Source organism: Amblyraja radiata, chromosome 2 (assembly GCF_010909765.2).
Source record: "Amblyraja radiata isolate CabotCenter1 chromosome 2, sAmbRad1.1.pri, whole genome shotgun sequence".
In the NCBI taxonomy this organism is placed as follows: Eukaryota; Metazoa; Chordata; class Chondrichthyes; order Rajiformes; family Rajidae; genus Amblyraja; species Amblyraja radiata.
In genome coordinates, this window is record NC_045957.1 from 145702606 (window position 1) to 145724491 (window position 21886).

At 43.7% G+C, this 21886-nt stretch overlaps 1 protein-coding gene across 1 annotated transcript in view; it reads right to left on the reverse strand.

Moving 5' to 3' along the window:
• eaf1 (ELL associated factor 1) overlaps positions 1-21552 on the reverse strand; it is a 31747-nt gene extending 10195 nt beyond the window's left edge. The window contains exons 1-4 of the mRNA XM_033016858.1: positions 21279-21552; positions 7741-7835; positions 3060-3196; positions 421-587 (exon numbers count right to left, since the gene is read on the reverse strand). Of these exons, the coding sequence (XP_032872749.1) occupies positions 421-587; positions 3060-3196; positions 7741-7835; positions 21279-21381 (502 nt within the window). The 5' untranslated portion in view covers positions 21382-21552. The remainder of the gene's footprint in view (positions 1-420; positions 588-3059; positions 3197-7740; positions 7836-21278) is intronic.
• Positions 21553-21886: the final 334 nt, after the last annotated feature.

A 21886-nucleotide genomic window follows, 5' to 3' on the forward strand; every position in this document is an offset into this window, starting at 1 on the left:
CCCTCAATTTCTAATTCACCGTCCTATCTGTGCAACTATAATTATGTAGCAAGCCTCTTATGAAATATTTGTTTCCCCTAAAATTTCATCAATACAGTTAAAAGAATGTTTTAAACATCCAAATTAGTCATTTAATCATTTATGTACATGAAAGAAATGTATCCAGATCTATCAAAACTTGCATATGAAACAGCATTCGAGCTTGGTTGACTTTGACTTTATAAACACCTTCAGAAGGGCAAACTCATTAATACATAGAAATAGAGATGAATTGTAGAGAAACCAACTGGGCTTTTTTTTTTAAAGAGAATATATAGGAAATATATACAAAACCATAAAAGATGTTTTGTGGCTTGTTGCATCAATTATTCTGAAAAAGTCTCACGTTCCTTTCCACACAGACCATATGTATTTGTTTACCTCTTTTAATGTCATCCAGCTGTGGTTCAGGTGATGGGTTGTCCTTCGAGGGAGATGTTTTGGGCCCAGTGCATGGTTTATTTGGGGCTCTATATTGCGAAGTAGGCTGAGATCGTCTCACTGCCTGTGATTCCAATTGAGCTTGGATTTTACTGCTTCCTTCAGCTCTAAAAAATGATTAATGAGAAAATAGTGTTTGGCCACCAATCACTTTATACTAGTAAGAAGGTAGACAAAAATACTGGAGAAACTCAGCAGGTGAAGCAGCATCTATGGAGCAAAGGAATAGTTGATGTTTCGGGTCGAGGCCCTTCTTCAGCCGAAGGGATAGGTGAAGTTTCAGGTCGAGACTGAAGAAGGGTCTCGACCCGAAACGTCACCTATTCCTTCGCTTCATAGATGCTGCCTCACCCGCAGAGTTTCTCCAGCATTTTTGTCTACCTTCGATTTTTCCAGCATCTGCAGTTCTTTCTTAAACATTTATGTAGCAAGCCTCTTATGAAACATTTCAGATTACTATATCAAAAGTTTACCTCTGAACATGTAAATATATGTACTAAACCCATATCATTAATATCATCAACATCCAAAAATCTATAAATCCTTGACCCTGAAAGTACTATTGACTGAGCCTCCAAAGCACCTCTTACACCGAATTCCAAAGATTCACAAACCTCCGAGTGAAGAAATGTTTTGACTATGACTCAAGTTCTAAACCAAAGTGGTGCAGCTGGAAGAGCTGCTGCTTCACATGACCAGAGACCCGGCCGGGTTGGATCCTGACCCTGGATGTTGTCCATGTGAAGTTTGCACTTCATTCCTGGAACCATGTGTGTTTCCTCCAGGTGCTCCATTTTCCTCCAACATCCCAAAGACGTACAAAGTAATTTCCTTCTGTAAAATTGCCCCTAATGTGTGGGGAGTGGATGAGAAAGTGGGATAACGTAGAACTAGTGTGATCGATGCTCAGTGTGGACTTGGTGTGCCAAAGAGCATTTTTCCATGATGTATCTCTAAATTAAACTAAAATCCCAACTGGTGAAACATCATCCTGCATTAAAAAAAATTATGTTTCAATTAGATCCCATCTCTTTCTTCTGGAGAGTTTAGATTCAGCCTGCTTAACTAATACCCCTTGCAACACCCATCTAGGAATTACCCTGTAAACCTTAATTGTATTTCCTCCTTGATAAGTATACATTTCCTTAGAAAAGGAAATCAAACCCTTAATATTTGAAATAGGGATCTCACCAGCATCCTGTATTTGTTCACCAGCATCCTGTATTATTTCACTCCATGGTGTGTATATCCTTTTTCACACAGGGAATTCAAACATAAACAATATTCCAGATACTGTCTCAGCAAGAATTATATACATTGGTAGGGCACCTGCACAAAGATCTCTTAATGAAGGCTGTTGTACCTTCTGTGGTAATTTTCAGTACTCTGCCTATTCAATCTGTATCTTTATTTCTATTAAAATTGGTATCTATGAATGTTTGTATATCCTTCTGTCATATTCTGCCAGATTTACAAGGATGTTGCCAGGACGAGAGGGTCTGAGCTATAGGGAGAGGTTGAGTAGGCTGGGACTCTATTCCTTGGAGCGCAGGAACATCTTATTGATGTGTATAAAATCATGAGAGGAATAGATCGGGTAGATGCACAGAGTCTCTCGCCCAGAGTTGGTGAATCAAGGACCAGACGACATAGGTTTAAGGTGAAGGGGAAAAGATTTAATAGGAATCTGAGGGGTGACTTTTTCACACAAAGGGTGGTAGTTACAGGGAACAAGCTGCCAGAGGAAGTGGGTGTATGGAACAAGCTGCCAGAGGGACCATTCCAACATTTAAGAAACAGTTAAGACAGGTACATGGATAGGACAGGTTAGGAGGGATATGGACTAAACGCGGGCACGTGGGACTAGTGTAGCTGAGACATGTTGGCCGGTGTGGGCAAGTTGGGCCACACTGTGTCATTCCATGACTTTATTCTGGTCAATTTACTTAACCTATTGATATCTCCTTGAAGCCTCTTTGCATGCTCCTCACAACTCTCATTTACAACCATCTATGTCTCATCAACAAATTTGAATACATTCCACTTAATTCTCTCATTTAAATCACTGATATGAATTAATTAATAAAAATAAAAGGCATTAATCCTCACAGCACCACACTTGGTACATCCTCCAACCCTGGTATCTTGTTAAAAAGGGTTTAGAGAAAGAACAATGATTTCAACTGTTAATAGCTCATATGTGATGGATTAAATAAACTCTGTCTTGGCATAACTAAATCTAAGATGCAATTAACACCAAGATTTTAAATGTATTCATTACAGTCTGATTATCAAAAATGTATCATCCAAAATTAACACAGAATAATCAACACTATACTATGTATGAAGGTACACAAAAATGCTGGAGAAACTCAGCGGGTGCAGCAGCATCTATGGAGCTCCATAGATGCTGCTGCAACCGCTGAGTTTCTCCAGCATTTTTGTGTACCTTCGATTTTCCAGCATCTGCAGTTCCTTCTTAAACACTATGTATGACATTGTTAAGAAGCTATGTAACTATTCCTCACACGCAAAACTGCTTTGCAGATTCAATTGAAAAAATGGCTTTGTGTTCTTACCTAGTTTTCTTCACCTGTATACTGCTACTGAGCTTCTCAAGCACAAACTCTCCAGTGTCATGGTTAATGATAAGTACACAGTCCTTCTGATATGGCCTTTTGTTACCTTTGAACACAGTCATTGGTGGGGTGGAGCCCTGGTGACCAAAAAACATTTATTGTACATCATTAACATTTCCTTGCCTAATTTGAGAATTGTTTGGGAAAATAATACCGATAACTTCTCCAAGTATTCTACGCAATTATAATATAGCATCTGGTTACATCTCCTTTATTATATAGATGTTATATGGAAACAGACAAATTGACTTGATCCCATATTTAATATTGATGCAAAGTAATTTTTTTTGGACGTTAAATATACAACAAGTTGAATGGACCAGCACCCATTACAAAGGCGCAGGGAATTTAATTTAAAAGGAACTGAAAAAAATGTCCACATTATTTCAAAAGCATCTGCATTGATGCATCTTATATGCATTTTTGGACACAGCAGTGTGATTAAATATCAATCAAGTAGTGCATTGGTGGCTGAAAGAAGTCTTTTTATTATGTCATGAATACAAAGTAGCAGCGTAGGCAGGTAAATTCAAAAAGCAAATTAAATATTATCCGAAGTAAAGACAATCCAAAAGTAACAATAGGTGGGATTACTATCCAAAGTAAACTGAATCCAAAATATAAAATTTGATTATTAAACAGCTTTTATTTCTTAATTTTTTCAGTTCTAATGACTCATGCATTAACACTCTCTCCCTACAGATACCATCAGACCTGTTGATTTTATAAAAAATAATTTGTTATAAATAGCCAGACTGGGCATGTGTGGAACTGACAAACATTGAATCAAAAACTCCTGAAACAGTCATTCATAAATATCTCCTTTCTCCCAACTCCATCAATTATTTTCTCTTTGTGGATTCACTGATCATCCAGTGTGACCTGTTCAGGCTCAAGAGACACTATCACTGTTACTAGAGTTTATTTTATTATTATTATCACATGTACCGAAGTACAGTGAAATTCTTTTTGTTGCATGCTAGTCAACGAAAAGATAATACATTATTAGGTGATACAAAGCAAATATAAAACTCTTTGTAAATTAACCCCCATGACAAATGCCTGTTCGGCCTAGAGCTAGGTACTTACAAAATTAAGTAACGGATTTGGTGGTTTCCAAATAAAACTCATGCAGCTCACAAAGCCCTAAACATTGCCTCATTGTACGGTGAGCCCAGTAACTAAATATAGAGTTCAGCGAGTCATACAGCTTGGAAACAGACTGTTCAGTCCAACTTGCCCATGCCAACAAAGATGCCCCCATCTACACTAGTCCCACCTGCCCACATTCGACCCATACCCCTCTAAACCTTTCCTATCCGCTGAGGCGGCGTTCTGGCGGCGGCGACCTGGATCCGGGGCTCGGCCGCGGGCCAGTGGAGGACAATGTCGGGAGCTCGCAGGTCACAGGCTGGTGCCTGTTTTCCGGAGCACCCGTTGCAACAGCTGCGGGCAGCTTCGACCACCCCCCGGGCCGCCATCGCCCGGTGGGGTAACGCCTCGGCGCAGAGGGAGAAGAGGAGGGAAGAGACAGTAACTCTAAGACTTTTGCCTCCATCACAGTGAGGAGGTGTTTGGTGAACTCACTGTGGTGGATGTTAATTTGTGTTTATTGTGTTTTGTTATTATTACATGTGTGGCTGCAGGCAACAGCATTTCGTTCAGACCGAAAGGTCTGAATGACAAATAAAGGATTCAATTCAATTCAATTCAATTCAATCTATGTACTTGAGTAGTTATAGCATCTCCAAATGTCTTTCAAATGCTGTTATGATGATAATCTTTGTGCCTTTCGATATAAAAAGATTCTGAATGCAACTTCTTATGATACCCATAGCAGAGTAAAAAAAAATCTACCATTGATGACGAGGCAAGGCAGTCCATGAACTTATTTCCTCAAGATACACACACAAAGTTGGAGTAACTCAGTGGGACAGGCAGCATCTCTGGAGAGAAGGAATGGGTGACGTTTCAGGAAAAGACCCTTCCTCAGACTGGTTCAGGATAAGGGAAACAAGAGATATAGACGGTGATGTGGAGAGATATAGAACAATGAATGAAAGATATGTAAAAAAATAACGATGATAAAGGAATCAGGCACTTGTTAGCTATTTGTAGGGTGAAAATGAGAAGCTAGTGCGACTTGGGTGGTGGAGGGATAGAGAGAGAGAGGGAATGCCAGGGCTACCTGAAGTGAGATAAATCAATATTCATAACAGCTGCCCAAGCGAAATATGAGATGCTGTTCCTCCAATTTGTGTTTAGCCTCACTCTGACAATGGAGGAGACCTAGGACAGAAAGGTCTTTGTAGGAATAATAAGGAGAATTAAAGTGTCCAGCAACTGGGAGATCAGGTAGGTTCAGGCGGACTGAGCGAAGGTGTTCCGTGAAACGATCGCTCAGGCTGCGTTTGGTCTCGCCGATGTATAAGAGTCCACATCTTGAACAACGGATATAGTAGATGAGGTTGTGGGAGGTACATGTGAACCTCTGCCAAACATGAAAGGACTGTCGGGGTCCCTGGACAGAGTCGAGGGAGGAGGTATAGGGACAGGTGTTGCATCTTCTGCAGTTGCAGGGGAAGGTACCTGGGGAGGGAGTGGTTTAGGTGGGGTGGGCTGAGTTAACCAGGGAGCTGCGGAGGGAAAGGTCTCTGCGGAAGGCGGAAAGGGGTGGAGATGGGAAAATGTGGCTAGTTGTGGGATCCCATTTGAGATGGTGGCAATTTCGGATGTTTATGTGTTGTATGCGACGGCTGATGGGGTGAAAGATAAGGACTAGGGGACTCTGTCTCTGTTGCGACTAAGGGGAGGGGGAGCAAGGGCGGTGCTGCGGGGTACCGAGGAGACACGAGTGAGGGCCTCATCTATGAGAGGGGATCCCCCGTTGCCTAAAGAATGAGGACACCTCGAATGTCCTGGTATGGAACATCTCATCATGGGCACAGGTGCGGCTTAGACAGAGGAATTGGGAGTTGGGGATAGAGTCTGCAAGAAGCAAGGTGGGAAGAAGTGTACTCGAGATAGTTGTGGGAGTTAGTGGGTTTGTAATAGACGTTAGTCATTAGTCTATTTCCTGTGATGGAAACTGTGAGATCAAGAAAGGGGAGGGAGATGTCAGAGATGATCGAAGCAAATTTGAGTGCAGGATGAAAATTGGTGGTGAAGTTGATGAAGTCCATGAGTTCTGCATGGGTGCAGGAGGTAGCATTGATGCAGTCATCAATGTAACGGAGATAGAGTTCGGGGATGGGGCCAGTGTACGCCTGGAACAGGGAAACAATGTGTCTGCCAGGGCAGTTGTGTTTATGGATTTTGAGGAGACGGTAAAGGTTTTGAGAAGGTTTTGTGGGGCTGGGAAACGATTCTGTTGAGGCTGTGGAAAGCAGACAGCCTTCTCTTTATTTCCCTATATGGAACAGGTAGCACAGCCATAGCTCATTCCACTTATTATATGTTATTTATTCCAACATAATAAGCACATTTTTAATGATGTAATCTTTAGCAAAGTTTAAAGCAAAAGTCTAATGCAGGACATTTAAGGTGCATCTTTTGAATGAAACATTGCAAATGATATTATTCCAGAGCAGTGCAGTCTCCCAGTGCTCTAACCAATAACGTATAATGATAAAGCGTCATATTAATGCAGTGTTATTTTCTTTCTTACAACTTCTGTAGATCATTTTCATTATACATGATACATATTTTGAAAACCCTTGATCTATCTCATAGCTACCATGCTGACTATATGCCCATCTTAGTGCTGTTAGATTGCTTTCCCATTATCAGAAAATCAGCAATTGAATATCATACAAATTGAGGGAGTTTATTTGACTACCACAGTTTTAGTGGTTATTCCATTTTACTGCATGCCTTTGTGGGGGTGGACTATTGCATTCTGAGTTGGGCGGTGGTTTGGAGAGAAAGCAGCTGGAAATGGAACTGTGTGGATATGGGGACCGATTATGCATCGTATTTATCTGAACTAAGCTTCAAACCGTTCAATCAGTCACCATATTCTTGTGGGCAGCAAGGTGGTGCAGCGGTAGGGTTGCTGCCATAGCGCCAGAGACCCGGGTTCGATCCCGACCACAGGTGGTTGCCTGTACGGAGTTTGTACGTTCTCCCCGTGACCTCGTGGGTTTTCTCCGATATCTTCGGTTTCCTCCCATTCCGCAAAGACTTACAGGTTTGTAGGTCAATTGGCTTGGTATAAATGTAAATTGTCCCTAGTGTGTGTTGGATGGTATTAATGTGCGGGATCAATGGTCGGTACAGACTCGGTGGGCTGAAAGAACTATTTCCGCACGATATCTCTCAAACTAAATTAAATCTCTAAAAAACTAAACTAAACGTCTTCCAATTCCATCAATATTGTTTGCTCCAGCATTTGCTTCCTCTTCCAACCTACCCGTATATTCTTCACAGCTCCGAACTACATCTGCACTGTTTCCACAATAAAAAAAGACACAAAGTGCAGGAGTAACTCAGCAGGTCAGCTAACAACCCTGGAGAATATGGCCAGGTGACGATTCGGGTCAGGACCCTTCTTCGGACTGATTGTATGTGTGTGGGAGGTCTTCCCTCCCCCCCACATAATCAGAAAAGAATGGAAACTTACTGGAATGTGTGGCAACGTTATGGTGACTTGGTCACCTTTTCCAACTTGTAGCTCACCCTCACAAGATGTATCGATTGATGCTGGTTTAAAATCATCTGAAAGAAAACAGATGCACAGATTAATTGACAAAAGAGAGACCCTTTTTATTAAAATCATTTTGTATGTTTTTGTGAGAACGAGTTATAGGGAAATGTACCCCAGCTAATTTGATTGCATTTCTGTTTAACCTCCGACATTTAGTTTAGTTTATTGTCATAAGTAGAATTAGGCAATTCGGCCCATTAAGTCTACTCCATCATTCAATCATGGCTGATCTAGCTCTCCCTCCTAACCCAATTCTCCTGCCTTCTCCCCATAACCCCTGACACCTGTACTAATCAAAAATATATTTATCTCTGCCTTAAAAATATCCGCTGACTTGGCCTCTACAGCCTTCTATGGCAAAGAATTCCACGGATTCACCACCCTCTGACAAATAAATTTCTCTTCATCTCTTTCTTAAAAGAACATCCTTTAATTCTAATGCTATGACCTATAGTCCTAGACTCGCCCACTAGTGGAAACGTTCTTTTCACATCCAATCTATCCAAGCCTTTCTTTTTTTGAATATACTCTTTTATTGGCATTCCACAGCAAACACATTTCCATAAAACGGGTTTCAGATATAATACTATATGTATACATCATCCACTTATGTTTGTCTTGAATTGCCTCTTTTTGAGATTTGTACAAAACAAATATAGAAACAGGAACACATTAAAAACTACAGATACTTAGGGAGTCATCCTTTCTTTACCATATAATCAAAAATTTGATTATATGGTAAAATAACCAAAAGTCTGGCCTACGAGGCGTTACATAGTTAACCCAGTTTTCCCAGCGTGACACAAATAAATCCAGTTTATAGTTAACATATGCTGTTATTTTCTCAATTTTATAAATGTCCATTGTGATGTCCATCCATGCATTCAGAGTTGGGCTCTCCTGTGATAACCATTTCTTTGTGAGAGCTTTTTTATCAGCTACCATCAATATATTCAGTAAGTATGAGTCCAAAAAACATGGTCTTACTCTCCAGGGGCACATGACATCTAAAACTGTCTTGTAAGGCATCATGTAACTCTCTCCAAAAATCTTTAATAACAGGGCAATCCCAGAGAACATGGTAATGATCTGCCTTTAAATTTCCACATTTTCGCTAACAAACTGGAGAGTTCCCACCATAATGGGATTTCTGAGAAGGCATAATAAAATACCGTATCAGGCTTTTCCAACTAAACTCCCTCCAGTTTTGTTAGCTGGTACACTTCCATTGATACCTCCTTTTGCTGTCTATTCTTCCTCGGATATAATTATTCCCCCTTCCTTCTCCCATTTCATTTTAATATATAAGGTTGAGTGTGATTTAAGATTCAGTAACCCTTTATACATACATTAAATAATTTTACTACCTATATTTGAGTTATACGCTTTCCTAAATAATCCCATCAAACATATACTCGACTCCGTTATATTTTTATTAACATAGTTCCGCATCTGTAAGTATCGACAGAAGTCTTGTTTTTCTAACAAAAAATTTTCTTTAAGCATTTTAAAACTGAACAGTGTTCCTTCTTTCATTATGTTACAAAGAGCAGTTATGTCCACTGTCCACTCTTTAAACCCACTATCTAATTTATTAGGAGTAAAGTCTGTGTCATATGCGCACCATTTAAGGATTGTAATGTCTTCCTCTAAATTATACTCTGTTATAAGTTTTCTATATTTTAAGTTAATTTTACCCAAGGATATTCAATAGCATTTATATAGTCTTGTAGGTTGCTGCCAGCTATGGTCGCTTGTACAGGAATGGCGAGTGTTCTCTCTTCAATATTTTTCCATTGAGCATCATATGATGGGTTGAATCAGCATATCATAGGTCTTAACTGTGCTGCCTAATAATAGTCTTTGAGAGAGGGTAGACCCCATCCCCCCTTTTATTTTGTTAACTGTAAGGTTTTGAGACGGGTCCTAGGCCTTTTACCTTGCCATATATATCTTGACAATATTTTGTCCCATTCTTTAAATAGTTTTTGATTAATCTCTATTGGTAGGGTCTGAAATAAATATAAGTCTTGGCAATATGTTCATTTTAATAGATTCAATTCTCGAGCTGAGACTAAGAAAGGAATTAGGTTCCATCTAGCTATATCCTCCTTAATTTTTTGGTGTTTGGGTGAATATTTGCATTCTGATAGTTCTGATCTCAAATATTTGGGCATCATTATAGTGATGCCCAAATATTTGAGATGTTCTGCTTGCCATGCCAGAGGATACCTACTTCTGACTTCTCCTGATGGGCTGTAGTTGTATGTAAGCAGTTGTGTTTTACCTATGTTAATCTTGTGTCCTGATAGTTGACCGTATTGTTCGAGTGATTGCATCAATTTAGGTAGAGAGTTTGTTGGTTGCCCCAAATAAATCAAATGTCATCCGCATAACAGGCCAATTTATGTTCAGTCCCTTGAATAGTAATACCTTTTATTTCTTCATTTGGTCTTATATATTGAGCTAGTGGTTCCAAATATAATGGTGGTTCCAAGAGTAATGGTGACCACGCACATCCCTGTCTTGAATCCCTTTCTGGAGAAAACCTCTTTGATAAATACCCGTTAACTTTAATTCTAGCAGTGGGCTTATTATATAGTGCCTGTATGGATTTTATAATAGTGACATGCAGGCCAAATCTATGTAGAACTCAATCGAGAAAGTTCCAGTTCTCAGAGTCGAATGCCTTTTCAGCGTCCACACTTCTCACTATTGCTTCAATTTTATTTTTTTGAATGTAGTCCACAATATGTAGTGTCCGTCGTATATTGTCCTGTGTTTGACGCTGCCGAATAAAACATGTCTGGTCATTGTGTATTAATTTAGGCAAGAACTGTTCTTACCGTTTGACCATGCACCGATAGAAGTGAATAATTTATAATCTATATTAAGAACTGATATCAGTCTAAATGACCCACACTCTGTTTTATCTTTATCTTCTTTTGGTATAGCAGAGATAATTGCCTCCCTCCAGCTCGGTGGTGTTTGAGTCTTTTATAAAACCCAGTTTAATATGCGGAGTATAATAGGTGTTAACTCATCTTTAAATTCCTTATACAGGTGCACAACCTTTTATCCGAAGATCCAAATAACGAAAACCTCCGAATAGCGGACATTTTTTCGGTCCTTGAAGAAAGGTCCTTGAAAACGTTCACCGAGGACGGCCCGCAGAGGTGACAGCGGAACCTCCGGTCGGTCCTCGAAGAAAGGGGAACTAAATCCCCATTCATAAAAGAGAAGGTGAGGGTATATTGCGCGGGAGGGTTAATAATTGACAATATGCTGCTGCCTGCCCGCTGAGTTAAAAAGTTCCCACGGTAGACTCACGATACACAAACTTTTTAACTCAGCGGGCAGGCAGCAGCAGCAGATTGTCGCTGCCTTCAATTTCACCCCACCTACACCCCTCTGCTTCCTGGCCATGTGTGTGACCCCTTCCCTCCCCTCTCCAGCTCCCCGCCCATTGCACCGGCGCGGGGGCTATGCACTGTCTTCATGTCGGCGATGCTAGCAGGTCAGTGCCAGTCACCGGAGACGTCAGGACCAACGGCACACCGACCCCCAGGCCCACTGCAAGCACGGAGATCCCAGAGACCCACAGCCAGCAGCAGCCCAGCCCCGTTCCAACTCCAGAGGAAAACTGCAAACTGGCCGGAGACGTCAGGACCACCAGAAGCCGCTCCCCGATGGGCCGCTACGGCGACAAGTGGCAGTTCGCCCACAGCCCCCTCATCGGGACACCGACCCCCAGGACCACTGCAAGCACGGAGATCCCAGATCAGCAACTCCAGCCCAGCCCCGCTCCAACTCCAGAGGAACACGCTCCCCGTAGGGGCAGAAGCTGATGGCGTGCAAGGTACGTCTTTTTCTTGGGCTCGGGCTGTGGGCGAACTGCCACTTGTCGCCGTAGCGGCCCATCGGTGAGCGGATTCCTCTGGAGTTGGAGGTGGAGGGGGGTATTGTGCTGTTTGATCGCCCCCTGCTATCCCAGGGACACAGGACGTTCACCGAGGGCGGCCCGCAGAGGTGACAGCGGAACCTCCGGTCGGTCCTCGAAGAAAGGGGAACTAAATCCCCATTCATAAAAGAGAAGGTGAGGATACATTGCGCGGGAGAGTAGGAATCCCAAGACAAAGTTGAGTGAGCGTTCACCGAGGGCGGCCCGCAGAGGTGACAGCGGAACCTCTGGTCGGTCCTGGAAGAAAGGGGAACTAAATCCCCTTCATAAAAGAGAAGTGGAGGGTATATTGCCCGGGAGGGTATATCGCCTACCTGGAAGAAACCGGACATTTTTTCCAGGATGTCGTCTGCACACCAAAGCTCACGTTTGGCGCCAAACGCACGTCACCTCTGCTGCACACGCATATAAGAGTGTGAAAATGTCGCCTTAGGCCGCCTAAGGGCATGTAGCCCCGCTAGGGTGACATGAGTGCGAGAGGTGATTCAATGCTGCGGTCACATTTACAAATTCAGGAATTCATTCAACACACTGCATTTCATACAGACATTTATTCTGCAAGAAAAAACTACATTGAAGACTCAAACTCGCGACCGAGGAACTGCCGGGATCAAGGCGCAAACTCGCGACTTTGCGGATATGAGCCGAGCACTCTACCACTGAGCCAGCCATTAAAATCTACGCTAAAAAATGTCCATTCCGAAGGCCGACAAATTCCGAATTACGAAAAGTGTCTGGTCCCAAGGCTTTCGGATAAAAGGTTGTGCACCTGTACCATTTTGCCGTATAACCATCAGATCCTGGTGACTTACTCAACTTGAGCCTACTAATTGCAATTTTTAATTCACCCTCTGTTATGTCCAGTCATTGTCTTGGTTTGTTCGTCAATTAAGGTGGGCAAATCTAAGGAATTCAGAAAGGTGTCTATTTGAGTTTGGCTACCTACTGGAACTTCAGAATAGAGAGTTCTGTAGAATACTTCAAAGACTTCCTGAATTTCACTTAATTTACGTTTCAATATTTTTGTTCTTGGGTCTTTGATTCTGTGAACTGTATTTCAGTTTCAGTTTCAGTTTCCACCCCAATACTTTCATAGATTTAGAACCACTTTCATAATGCCTCTGTTTAGGGAACATTAACTTGTTCTTGATTTCTTGTGCAGCCAGATTGTTGATTTCATTCCTAGTGTTCCTAATTTCCTCCAATGTATTCCGCGCCAACGTCAATTTGTGTTTCCTTTCTAGTTCCTTCAGCTTATTTTGCAAATCCTCAAATGTTTTATTCCTTATTTTTTTCTTATATGAAGATATTGCTATAATGTTTCCTCTTAGGACAGCCTTCAAAGCATCCCACAAAATAGGGGGAGAGACCGCTCCATTATCATTGGGTTCTAAATAAAGACTTATCTCCTTTTTAATTTGTTCCTTAAATTTAAGATCATTGAGTAGGCTCAAGTTCAGTTTCCATGTAGCATTCTGTGGACGGCGGTCTAAATCAACAGATAGGTTAATAGGTGCATGGTCACTTAAATCTATTGTTCCAATTCCACAGGTGTGTATTTTATCTTTATCCTTTCCAAATGTTATATTCTTGTGTATAGAGAGTGTGGGGCCGAGTAACGGGTGTAATCCCTTCTATTAGGGAAAAGGTCCCGCCATATATCAATTAAACCGACCTCTTTAAAAAGAGTTTTGACTTTCTTATATAAAGACTTTGTATCCTGAGTTTTTCTACTGGACGAGTCTAGCTCTGGTTGTAAATGTATATTTAGGTCTCCCCCACAAATAAGAAGGCCTTCCGTTTCCGTTATCATTACATTAATAATTCTCTGGAAGAAATTAAAATCACTTCCATTTGCATATACATTCAGCAACGTTACTTGATTCCCATCCATATTCCCCCTTACTAAAATAAATCTACCCTCCTTATCACTCATTTCAAATACTTTCTCAAAATGTAACTTGCTTGAGATGAGTAGCGACTCCTCTCCTACGTCCCGATATATATGAGCAGAAAAATATGAGCAGAAAAAGAGATTAGTGAAACCCATTCTTTTAAGTTTTTTGTGTTCTTTGTCATTTATGTGGGTTTCCTGTAAGTATACTATATGGGCTTGTTCTTTCCTCATTTTAGTTCGAATTTTGTTGCGTTTAATTGGGTTTAACAGTCCGTTCACATTAAAAGAGATGAATTTTACCTTGCCACTAGCCATTTGTATTTAACTTTCTGTTTATCAGTAACATGGTGAAATATGACATAACAGATCTACTCCCTGAACAGACAAAAACAAAAGAACATATGAAAAAACAAAGGCGTGATTCCCAGGTAGGGGTCTCCTGTGGATGACCCTGGGCTAGGCTTGAGGAAAACCTAGTTGTGGGGGAGAGCCTCTCTCATCTGTGAGCTGAGGTCCCCACTGCAGCATCCAAAAAGAAAAAAAGCTCCGTCCATAAGGCAGAACACACTTCCCTGTGCATTCCTCCCCTGTATTTATCTTCATTTAAATAGGGGGAAACAGTTGAACGTAACAAATTAAATAAAGCACCATCGACCTTTAAGTTCTGTTCAGCTCACCCACATTTTTAAAGTTATCCTTAATGACTTAAAGCTCTTCTGAATATGAGGGCTTTCTTCTGAAGACCCGTAGTCTCTCCGCGATGTCCTTCTCCCGCTCCTCAGCCGTCCCCTGCGGTCTTGATCTTCCTACCATCTCCCTCGCAGTGCGGGACAATTGCTCAGCCAGGCTCTCTTTCGGTGTGGTCTGACGGGCAGCCCTATGTTTCTCATGTCAGTGGTCGCCTCAACCACCTTCTGGTACAGCCGTGTCTCGTCATGGTAAAATATTCGTAACTTGGCGGGGAACTGCGTCTCGAAGCGGATCTTGTTCTGCTTAACACCCGTTTCGCCTCAGAATATTCTTTTAACTTCTGTAGCACTGCTGGGGCGTAGTCTTGATCGAAATATATTAGTGTCCCGTTCAAAAACAGCTGTTTCTTACCCCAGGCCTTGCGCAAAATCTCCCCATTCGTTTTGTAGCGGAGAAATCTGATTATTATGGATTGTGGTTTTATTTCCTGGGTCTCCGCGGGGTTTGGGGGCGAGCGATCGGTGCGCTCTCTCGATGTGAAACTCAGTGGTGGGTGGAAATTCAAGTGTGTCCCGCAGTAGCTTATCCACAAAGTCCACCAGACAACCCCTCAGCTCCTTCAGGAACATTATATATCCGTATATTCTCCTGTCTAGATCGCCCTTCTTGGTCGTGTAGCTTGTTTTCTTGCTGGTTTATCACTTTTATCATCTTAGCTAGCACCTGCTCCACGTTTAGCACACGGTCTTCCATCCTTTCGAGACGTGTCTCCGCCACCGCTATTTTTTGATTAACATTGGTGAGTTTGCCCTTAATATCGATTAGCTGTTCTTTTGTGTCTTTGCGAAAGTCCCATATCTCCTCCAAAACAGTTGCTAAACTTAGCTCTATGTCTTTCTGGTGCGGGTTGTTACTAGCTCCACCATCTTGTACCTTTGTAGGTGAGACGTCCGTGTTTTCTTAGTTTTCGGTTTGTTCAGCGACGCTTTTTTTATTTACATCTCGTCTTCCCTTTCTTGCCCCTTTCATCATAGAAACATAGAAAATAGGTGCAGGAGTAGGCCATTCGGCCCTCCGAGCCTGCAGCTCTGAGTAAAGTCTGCCTGTGCTTTCAGGTCAGTTATTCTCAATAAATGTTATATTTGACAAACTAACAGGGCAAAATAAGTATTTTTCAGAGCTGTTATCTTATGCTGCTATTCAGGATAGTGACATCACCAGAACCCGTTATCCAAGCCTTTCACTATTCTGTATGTTTCAATGAGGTCCCCCCTCATTCTTCTAAACTCCAGCGAGTACAGGCCCAGAAATGACAGACATTTGTCATTAGTTAACCTAGTCATTCCTGAGATCATTTGTGAAAAACTCCTCTGGACCCTCTCCAGCGCCAGCACCTCCTTCCTCAGATATGGCGCCCAAAATTGCTAACAATATTCCAAATATGGCCTTACCAGTGCCTTATAAAGCCTCAGCATCACATCCGTTTTTGTATACATGAAATAGTCAAGTGTTTTACTGTCATATGTCCCAGATAGAACAATGACGTTCTTACTTGCTGCAGCACAATAGAATATGTAAACATAGTACACTGTAAACAATATGATAAACTAGAGAAAAGTTCAGTGTATATATATACCCACTCATGTTACACACACACACAGATTTATATATATAATATATGTGTACATACATACACAAAAAACAAGCAATAGTAGTGCAGTAATAATAATAATTATTTATTGTTCAGAGCTTATTTGAGGTTGTAGTGTTTAATAGCCTGATGGCTGTAGGGAAGACGCTGTTCCTGAACCTGGACATTACAGTTTTCAAGCTCCTGTACCTTCTTTCCTATGACAGTGGTGAAATGAGTGTGTGGGCATGATGGTGTCGATCCCGGATGCTGGCTGCCTTTTTGAGGCATCAACTCCGATAAATCCCTTCGTTGGCGGGGAGGTCAGAGCCGATGATGGACTGGGTAGTGTTCACAATATTTTACAGTCTTTTCCGCTCCTGGCCATTCAAGTTGCCGAACCAGGCCATGATGCAACCAGTCAATATGCTCTCCACTGTTCACCTGTAGAAGTTCAACAGAATCCTCTTTGACATACCAAATCTCCTTAATATTCTCAGGAAGTAGAGGCGTTGATGTGCTTTATTTTTAATTGCATCAGTGTGCTGGGTCCAGGAAAGTTCTTCGAAATATGCACGCCCAGGAATTTGAAATTTTTGACTCTCTCCACCATATAAACAGGATTGTGGGTCCTCATCCTTCCTCTTCCAAAGTCCACAATCAGTTCATTGTTTTTACTGATATTGAGAGCCAGATTGTGTGCTGGCACCATTTGGTCAATCGATCGATCTCACTTCTATACTCTGACTCATCAGCATCTGTAATTCGTCCAACAACGGTGGTGTCGTCGACGAACTTGATGATGGAGTTCACACTATGTCCGGCTACACAGTCATGTGTATAGAGTAGAGCAGGGGGGTGAGCACGCAGCCTTGAAGTGCTCCCGTACTGATTGTTACTGAGGATGAAGTATTTCTGCCAATTCAGACTGTGGTCTATGGATGTGGAAGTGGAGGATCCAATTGCAGAGGGATGCGCAGAGACCCAGTTCAGTGAGCTTAGTAACCAGCTTGGAGGGGATGATGGTATTGAACGCCAAGCTGTAGTCTATAAACAACAGCCTGACGCAAGTATTTTTATTATCCAAGCGGTCCAGTGCAGATTGGAGAGCCAGTGAGATTGCATCCTCCATTGACCTGTTGTGACGGTAGGCAATCTAGTTGGTCGAGTTTCTTATTGAGGTGGGAGTTGATATCCACCCTAACCAACCTCTAATAGCACTTCATCACCACAGAAGTTTGTGTCACTGGTCGAGGGTGGTTGAGGCATGTCACCTTACTCTTCTGGGCACCGGTATTATTGATGCCCTATTAAAGCAGGTGGGAACCTCAGACCTCGGTAAATGAGAGTTGAAAATGTCCGCAAAAACCTGAGCCAGTTGATCTGCACAGGTTTTGAGAATTCGACCGGGAATACCATCAGGAGCGCTTTCCAAGGGTTTGCCTCACTGAAGGATCTTCTGACTCTGCCTCTGTGACTGTGATAAAATCAGGGCGTATGGGGGCTCGGGAAGGCACGTCAGTGTTCTCCCTGTCAAAGTGTGCATAGAACACATTGAGCTTGTCAGGGAGTGATGCTTCTCTGTCGCTTGAGCTACCTCTTGGTTTTGTCTTGTAGGTGATGGCATTCAAACCCTGCCACAGTTGCCAAACATCCGCCCCATCCTCCAGCTTTGAGAGGAAGTCCCTTTTGATGGCCTTGTCAAGGTCCTATCAGACCTCTTATAGACCTCTGCGTCACCAGACCTGAATGCCCAGGATCAGGTCCTCAGAAGAATGCGGATTTCCTGGTTCACCCAAGGCTTCTGGTTTGGAAACACTCGGCAGGTTTTTGTAGGAACACAGTCCTCCACACATTTCCTTATGAAGTCTGTGACGACTGGCGTATTCATTCAGGTCCGTTGCCGAGTCCTTGAACATTGCCCAGTCTACTGATTCCAAGCAGTCCTGGAGTTGTTCCTCTGCCTCCCCACACCAGCTCTGTGCAGTCCTCATCTTTGGGGGTGCGCTCTTCAGTTGCTGCCTGTATGCAGGAAGAAGCAACGCAGCTGAATGGTCGGATTTCCCGAAGTGAGGGCGAGGGTTAGAGCGATAGGCATCCTTAATGGTCGTATAGCAGTGGTCAAGGGTGTTTAATCCTCTGGTGCTGCAGGCGACATGTTGGTGGTAGTTTGGGAGTGATTTCTTCAGGTTGGCTTTGTTGAAGTCCCCGGCTATGGTGGTAAATGCTACGGGGTACGCTGTCTGGTGCTTGTTGACCATGGCGTGCAGCTCCTCCAATGCTAGACCGACGTCTGCCTGGGGTGGGATGTAGACCGCGGTCAGGGTGACGGAGGTGAATACACTCGAGATGTAGAAGGGACGGCACTTCACTGACAGATGTTCCAGGTGCAGAGAGCAGGAGTTAGACAGAACTGTGACGTCTGAGTACTACGAAGAGTTGACCATGAGGCAGACGCCTTTCCATTTCCCAGATGCATGCGTAGGGTCCATACGATGGATGGAGAAACCTCCAGGCTGGACGGCTAGGTCTGGGGAGCTGGGAGTTAGACATGTCTTTGTGAAACAGAACACAGAGCATTCCTTCAGCTTCCTTTGGTAAAGCAACCTTGACCTTAAGTCCTCCACTTTATTTTCCGGTGATTGTACATTGGCTAGTAGGATGGTAGGGAGAGGGGGTCGTAGTCCCCTGCGCTTCAGGCTGACGTAGTCCTGCCCGCCAGCCACGTTTCCGGACACCATGGAGACCTCTCCGGTGTTTCCAGGAACAGTATTTACTCTTCTTGCGATCGGGAATTCCCTAACAGTCGGCACCTCCGTTGCGGCCGGTACATCGCAATAGCACAAATATGTTTAAATGCATTAGCAGCTTGTCAGTTGCATCGCTGGTTTCTGCTGTTTCTTTTAATCAGGTAAGCTGAGAACTAATATATTTGATGATTTTCTGCTGTGCTGCTGGCCAGACAGATGCCATCTTGCTAGCATTAAGTTTGCTTTCTTTACTACAGATTCGATTTGCAGATTCACTTTTTGGGAATCCTGCACGAGCACTCCCAAGTCCCTTTGCACCTCCCATTTCTGGATTCTCTCCCCATTTAGAAAATAATCTACGCCTTTATTCCAACTAAAATGCATGACTCCACATTTTGATACACTATATTTCATCTGCCACTTCTCTGCCTACTCTCCCAACCTGTCCAAGTCCTTCTGCAGAGTCCCTGCTTTCTCTACACTACCTGCCCTTCCACCTATTTTCGTACCATCCGCAAACTTGGCCACAAAGCCTTCAATCCCCTTGTCCAAATCATTAATATACAAAATGAAGAGTAGCAGCCCTAGCACCGACCCCTGCGGAACGCCGATAGTCACTAGCAGCCAACCAGAAAAAGCCCCCTTTATTGCCACTCTTTGTCTTCTGCCATCCAGCCAACCTAATATCCATGCCCTTTGATGCCGTGGGTTCTCATCTTCCTTATTAGCCTCACGTGTGGCGCCTTATCAAAATCTTTCTGAAAATCTAAGTAAACTAGACACAAAATGCTGGAGTAACTCAGCAGGAACCATAGAAACATAGAAAATAGGCGCAGGAGGCCATTCATTGTGATTATGGCTGATCGTCCCCTATCAATAACCCGTGCCTGCCTTCTCCCCATATCCCTTGACTTCATTAGCCCCTAGGACAGGCAGCATCTCTGGAGAGAAGGAATAGGTGACGTTTCAGACTGACTGATCAGTCTGAAGAAGGGTCTCAACCCAAAACGTCACCCATTCGTTCTCTCCAGAGATGCTGCCTGTCCCGCTGAGTTAATCCAGCATTTAGTGTCTATCTTCGATTGAAACCAGCATCTGCTGTTCCTATACATCTAAATAAACAAGTACTGACTCCCCTTGGTCTGTCTTGCTATGTATTTCTTGAAAGAATTCCAGCAAATTTGTCAAGCAAGACCTCCCCTTCACAAAGCCATGCTGACTTTGGCCTATTTTATCGTAAACCTCTAAGTACTCCGTAACTTCATCCTTTGTAATGGACTCTAAAATCTTGCCAACCACCGAAGTCAGTCGGCCTATAGTTCCCACTATTCTGCTTTGCTCCCTTCTTGTGCAGCTGAGTAATATTGTCACGTGTACCAAAGTAGTGAAAAAACCTTTGTTGATGTTTGCTATCCAGACAGAAGAAAGAACAAACATGATTACAATCATAATAATACAGGATAAAGAGAGTAACATTTAGTGCAAGATAAAGCCCAGTAAAGTCTGATTAAAGATAGTGGCAGGGTCTCCAATGAGATTGATGGTCAGTCAGTGCGGGGAGAACGAGGAGACTTCACCGTGGCAACACGATAGGCTGATCAGTGTTTGCCACCCGGGGTCTCAGAGCAACCGGGAGCCTCACCGTGGCCTCCCAGCCATCTGCTCACTTTAACACTAACAGGAAATTCTCCCGACCCACATCGCCTGAAAGGCCTAGATAGAGTGGATATGGAAAGGATGTTTCCACTAGTGGGAGAGTTTAGGACCAGCGATCATAGCCTCAGAATAAAAGAATGTTCCTTTAGGAAGGAAATGGGGAGGAATTTCTTTAGTTAGATTGTGGTGAATCTGTGGAATTCATTGCCACAGAAGGTCAAGTCAATGGATATTTTTAAGGCATGGATAGATAGATACTTGATTAATATGCGTGTCAGGGGTTAAGGGGAGCAAGGGGTTAGGAGGGGAAGCCATGATTGAATGGTGGAGTATATGCTGGAGAAACTTACAAAATTCTTAGGAGGTTGGACAGGCTAGATGCAGGAAGATTATTCCCGATGTTGGGGAAGTCCAGAACAAGGGGTCAGTTTAAGGATAAGGGGGAAATCTTTTAGGACCGAGATGAGGAAAACATTTTTCACACAGAGAGTGGTGAATCTGTGGAATTCTCTGCCACAGAAGGTAGTTGAGGCCAGTTCATTGGCTATATTTAAGAGGGAGTTAGATGTGGCCCTTGTGGCTAAAGGGATCAGGGGGTATGGAGAGAAGGCAGGTACAGGATACTGAGCTGGATGATCAGCCATGATCATATTGAATCAGGCTCGAAGGGCCGAATGGTCTACTCCTGCACCTATTTTCTATGTTTCTATGGGCCGAATGGCCTTATTCTGCTCCTGTCACTGATGAACATCACTGTGAGCCGTGAGGCCTAGCCTGCTGACTGACTGACTGCCCGATCCGGATCCCATCCCCATGGAATGTGTTGGAGGACGGGCGGACGGACGGACTGCCGGCTCTGTGGCCACTCACAGCGGATGGTGTGGAACGAGCTCTTGGGCCGTTTTTCGAAGCTCTCGCCCAGTTTCAGCACATGCTCCTCCTTGCCCAGCGCCGGCTGCGCGGTGCCGTTCATCGCCGTACTCCTCAACCATCAACCACTGGCGGGAGAGAGGGGGGGGAAACACACACCTCGGAGCCGGATTAAAAAATAAAAACAAACGCCGGGCTCGCGGCGGCGGCCGTTAAACCTGGAGTGTAAACATGTCCAGCCCGCGCATGCGCGCTCTCCCAGCCAGCCAGCGCATGCGCGCTCTCCCAGCCAGCCAGCCAGCGCATGCGCGCGCTCCGGTTCTGCAGGGAGAGAGAGAGAGAGCGCATGCGCGTGCTCCGGTTCAGCCGAGAGAGATAGAGCGCATGCGCGCGCTCCGGTTCACCTCCCCTCGCTTGGCAGCAGAGTGCTGGGAGTGCGCGCATGCGCTCGTTCCAGTCTCTCGGCGGGCAGGGAACTCACGCATGCGCACAGACCACCCTCTCTGCAGACGGGTGGAGAGCACGCATGCGCACGTCCCGGTTCTGCCGTGCGGCTGCGCCGTCAAGTGGGGAGAGGATGTGAAGTGGTTCTTCACCCACCTGTGGTC